Consider the following 5,703-nt stretch of genomic DNA (forward strand, 5'->3'; position numbering starts at 1 on the left):
CAGTTTCCGTCTACCAAATCCACTCACAAGGCTTTGGTCGGCCCGAGGCTATAGTAGAAGACACTTGCCCAAGGTGCCACGCAGTGCGACTGAACCCTGAACCATGTGGTTGGTAAACGAGCTACTTACCACACAGCCAATGAGGAGGTGCTGAAAAGTTCCTGGCTTTGGGTAAAAGAAAATACAGGAGGATCAGTTAATTATGATTTTATTGAACATATTCCCCTCTCAGATTCACACACTTTATTTCGGTGGTCCCTCAGTTTTTCTAAGCCCTGTAAAAGAACTCAGAAGGTTGGGCCTCCAACCAGGCATTTCACAATACCATTAAAGCCAGGAACTTTTCAGTAACCCCTCATATATAGCAATCAACCTGTAACCACCCAGGTTGATAGCCCCCATCTTAGAATTGATAATCCTTTCTATTATAGGCACAAAGCCTGAAATTTTGTGGAGAAGGGGCTAGTCAGTTTTATTGACCCCAGTGCTCAACTGGGATACTTATTTTATAGAGTGCCAAAATTTGAAACCAATATAAAAAGAGTGAAGAGCAGTCATCTATTTTCATTTGAACACATTAAAAATAATACAATTAAAATTAGATCAAAAGGCAAGTTATAAATCAAGTGTGAATAAGCATTTTCAAGAAACAGCCCACATGAGACAAGGCTTATGATCTGGCAAATGACACTACTAAAAATATTTGAGGTAACTTTTCATTGGGCGTCTCATTCAGAAAGTTCTGTAGGCTACAGGTTGCTATTGACATACCAACCATTTCATACAGTGCACGGGAGGAAGGAGGGGCCTTTTTTTTTTTTACATGGCACCAGCATAAGGGAGATCACTAAGTAACTCACAATTCAAGGGCCTTCAGCCAAAGGAATGTAGTAATGAGGGACTGGGGATGGGCGGTATGCCAGATGATGATAAAGGGGTAGAAACAGATCTCTTGCAGTAGAGGAGATACATGGCTACCTCAGTCGGAAAAGAAGAGAGGATGGTGCAGATGTATCAGGGCATACCCTCAACTTACAAAGAAACAAACATTAGAGAAATGATCCAGAAGATCAAACTATATACATTAAATAAACTCATGTTAAAGATATATTTACTCTATCATTTTAGATAAAAACAATAACCTGTTATCATGTGATAATTTCAATGATGTCTGTGGCGGTTTTACCATTTTAGCTGGTGATGGTTGTCTTTCTTTAAAACCTGGATATGCATGCTGAAAATGAGTTTTTCCTTCAAATTTTATATGGTTATTCACTCCTAAATTACTTCCATTTTCACTTTTACTTTTATAATCGTCTTCCTTTTTTGATCTTAATTGTGCAGTGTACGGTTTAAATGTTGTTTGATGTGTTGTCTTCATGTCCATATATCCTTAATGAGAATATAACAAATGGGAATTGTAATGCAACAATGGATAATTTAATTAAGATCTCAGACTTTTAGTTTTCATTAATAACAAACATACAATAAAATCTGTGTATCGACACATGAGTTCACATCAAGAATCTTGCAAACCAAATATAACAGGAAATAATTACCTTGGGATCGTAAAACTGTTTCTGCCATTTTGATAGGATATGAACGAGGAGCTATTTTGCCACAGTATGTGTCCTGTGTAGTGCTTTCTGGCAATGGTTCTTTATTTGGAAAGATTATAGAATCTAGAAAATAAAAATAACTTTCTTAAATATATTTATGAAACAAAACTTGCAGTAAGACGGAAAATAATATTTATTTTTGTATACTTCCACTTTATTTATATTTGAAATGTTTTCTAATAACATTAACGTGCAAGTGGCTGAGCACTCCACAGACACGTGTACCCTTAACGTAGTTCTCGGGGATATTCAGCGTGACACGGTGTGACAAGGCTGACCCTTTGAATTACAGGCACAACAGAAACAGGAAGTAAGAGTGAGAGAAAGTTGTGGGGGAAGAGTACAGCAGGGTTCACCACCATCCCCTACCGGAGCCTCGTGGAGCTTTTAGGTGTTTTTCGCTCAATAAACACTCACAACGCCCGGTTTGGGAATCGAAACTGTGATCCTATGACCGCGAGTCCGCTGCCCTAACCACTGTGCCTCCACATTTAACAGAGTAATCTGAATACTAAAGGGTTAAACATGTCACCCACTTCTCTTCTCATGTACATCGTTTCTCTGTTGAGTTTCCTGTTAGTCATAAGCCCCTTTATTCTAATAGCTTCTTTTCTTCAACTGCTGCTCCCTAAAAATCCTTACCACCATCTTGTTTGCATTTGGTCCTTGACAGTCAATCCTTTAAGTTTTCTGTCTTTAGAATTTGTAGGCTCCTTCTTTACCTTCTTCGTAGTCCTTTATGCTACAGTGGCCTTAACACTTTTTGGGGACAAAATCATATAAAAAAAATAATAACTTCTTACCGGTAGAAGATGAAATTTCATGGAAGGGCAAAGTTATCTGAGGTGGCCATGCTTTATAATCTTCTTTTGTTGTTGTGGTACCAAACTTGATGCCATCAAATCTCATAATACTTGCTTTTTTAGGCAACGTTGCTGGAACAGCAGGTATTCTCTTCTTTGGAATAAAATCATTACGGTAAGAAGTAGTATACGTAAATGGCTCAGACGGTGGTTCATATATCCTCTCCTACAATGACAAAGTAAGAATATACCATTTACCATTTTTTTTTTAACCTTATACTCGTTTCAGTCATAGGATTGCAGCCATGCTGGGGCACCCACCACCTTCAAAGGCTTTGTTGATTGAATTGACCTCAGTATGTATGTACGTACGTACGTATGTATGTATGTACATATGTATGTACGTATGTATGTATGTATGTACGTATGTATGTACGTATGTATGTATGTACGTATGTATGTGTATGTATGTATGTATAGAGAGAGAGAGTTGTGTGTGTGTGTGTGTATGTTCCCTACCACCACTTGACTACTGATTTTGGCTTGTTTATATCTCCATCACTTAGTAGCCTAAGAAGTGGCATCACTTGGGGCCACAAAAAGAAACTGATAGACTAAGTACCAGACTTTAAAATAAGTACTGGAATAAATTCGTACAATTAAACCTTTCAAGGCAGTACCCCAACATGGAGGATACAGTCTCACAACAGAAACATATAAAAGATTAAAAGATAAAAAATAAATGTTTTTAAAGCGAAAAGTGAGCAGCATCAAATATTTACAACTTACTATGAATATTGGTTTCCTCCTTTCAACTTTATCATAAGATTTAAATTCTGATCTTTGGTGTGTTTCAAAAGACATAGCAGATGACAGAACATTGCTTGGTAATAGCAGGGGACGTTTGCTGGACCTTGGTCGAGGATCTTGAACAGCTTTGTAAGTTTCAGAATAATTTGTTTCAGGTAACTTTTCATTATTTCTTTGTAAAATAACAGGTGTGTTTTTCTGAAATTTCTGTTTCCTCTTATGATGTCTAATGAAAAACAAAAATAAATAAAAAAATCAATAACATATTTAAATGAACTTCATTTTTTTTTTTTTTGTAATATTCTTTTAGTTGTGGACATGGCTATAGGAACAAGTATGGCTGTATAGTTGAGTAGTTTGCTTCCTAACCAGGTGGTTTGGGGTTCACTATTATTGTGTTGTACCTTGAGCAAGTATCTTCTACTATAACTCCAGATCAACCAAAGCCTTGTGAGTGGATTTTCTAGACAGAAACTGAAAGTTTATCGTATGTGTATATGTAAGGGGTGGGGTAGGAGGGGGTCTCCTTGTCTTCACATTGTGTGATAGTTGTAAATAAGTGTCACTGTCATCTAAGCATTGTCTCTCATTCTGAATATTCTACAAAAACATTGTCATTAAGCTAGTGTTAGGAACATAAATTGGGACTAAGGTTTGGTGAAAGATTTTAATTCAAAACTTATGAAAACAAGACATTTGTACTCAGAGCAAGAGCCGGTTTCAGCTGAGTTGGTAACAAAAGTGTTAATTTATACTGATACAAATACAACATTGACTTTCCACACACTAATGGTCTGGAACTTCTCATAATCTGCACTAATTTATGCTAATGTACAGATTCCTGCATTTCATTTAATTATTTAAATAAATTTAATATTCCCTTTTATTCTTTTATTGGCTTCCATCATTAGACTGCAGCCATGCTGAAGTACCACTCTGAGGAATTTTAAACATGCAAATCAACTCAAGTACTTACTTTTAAACCAGCTACTCAGTCTATCAGTTTTTTTTTTTTTTGCAAATTCGTTAAGTTATGAGGATGTAAACACACTAAAACTGACTGTCAATCAGTGGTGAGCGACAAACACAGACTCAAACACACACACATGCGCAAACACACACATATATGCACGCACACATACACATGCATACATACATACATATATATATAATCCATACTAGATTAAGAGAAAAAAATGGAGAGTTAGTAGTCAATATTTATTTATTACTAAATTGATAATCAATTCTTCCTACAGCTGTCACCATTTATACTCATTGGATAAATTACAAATTTATTTATGCATTAAATTTGCATTTATGAATTATGAGCAAAATATCATCAGGGAAAAGTTAGACATTCAAAAATTACATGGTGACCTAAGTGTTCAGATAGGTCAACATGTATAACTGGCAGGTAAGAGAGAAAATGAACTCAGAATTGAAGGATAAAAAGAAAAGTTGAAGATGAAGGAATTTGAGGGAGTTGAAAAACGAAATGGAGGCTAATAAAGAGAAAAAGAGCAAGAAGAGAAAAGGAGATGAATCGGATGAAAAAAAGAGAACCAAATAAAGAAAGTCATTGATTTCAAATACATATACATACAAACATACACACATACATATATACATACATACATACATACATACTTACATACATACATGTTGTATGATACTAATAAGATATCTTTTCGAACGCAGAGTTGCAGTTAGAATAGCAGAAATACAAGGCGGAAAAATTTGTCAACGATACATATTTCAACACTTCTAATAAAAACAACAAACAAATATTTGTTTGTTCACATTTATATACACATAGTTACACACACACACACACACATATCACACAAACATACAAATATCACACACATCACACACACATATATACACATAGCATCTTGTATTTCGAATAGTATAAACCATATGCTCTGAGCACAGAGATTGCTTGTATCCAATAAGTATAGATGGAAACAGCTGTAGGAAGAATTGATTATCAATTTAGTAATAAATAAATATTGACTACTAACTCTCCATTTTCTTCTCTTAATTTAATACTGGTTATATACATAGCATATACTTATTGCTTTAGGGAAATTTTATTTCCCAAAGACATAAAGTATAGAACTAGTGTTTTCTTGGATGTACTCATCCCTTTAAGAGGTCAATATATCATCTAATTAACTGATATATATATATATATATATATATATATTATTAATAAATCTCAGGGTAGCAAAAAAAAATTTAGAAATTCTTTTTGCTACCAGTGGTCTAGCGAGAAGAAAAAAAATAGTCCATTGACTATATATTATTCATATAAATACATACAGTGTATATTTAAACAACATAAGAGAGATGTCCATAATAGGACATCTAACCCGCTAGAAGGAGCAGTCAAAACTCCAAACCACAATTAGGGATAATTTCGAAAGGGAATGAAAAATAAAAACATTCGCCATCTATTTCCTGAACCA

General features: G+C 34.8%; 1 protein-coding gene across 1 annotated transcript in view; it reads right to left on the reverse strand.

The window, feature by feature from the left end:
- LOC106883427 (uncharacterized) overlaps nt 1-5,703 on the reverse strand; it is a 9,989-nt gene that overhangs the window by 2,291 nt on the left and 1,995 nt on the right. Inside the window, exons 2-5 of the mRNA XM_014934424.2 lie at nt 3,212-3,458; nt 2,423-2,648; nt 1,560-1,682; nt 1,143-1,392 (exon numbers count right to left, since the gene is read on the reverse strand). Of these exons, the coding sequence (XP_014789910.1) occupies nt 1,143-1,392; nt 1,560-1,682; nt 2,423-2,648; nt 3,212-3,458 (846 nt within the window). The remainder of the gene's footprint in view (nt 1-1,142; nt 1,393-1,559; nt 1,683-2,422; nt 2,649-3,211; nt 3,459-5,703) is intronic.

This window comes from Octopus bimaculoides, chromosome 20 (assembly GCF_001194135.2).
Source record: "Octopus bimaculoides isolate UCB-OBI-ISO-001 chromosome 20, ASM119413v2, whole genome shotgun sequence".
In the NCBI taxonomy this organism is placed as follows: domain Eukaryota; kingdom Metazoa; phylum Mollusca; class Cephalopoda; order Octopoda; family Octopodidae; genus Octopus; species Octopus bimaculoides.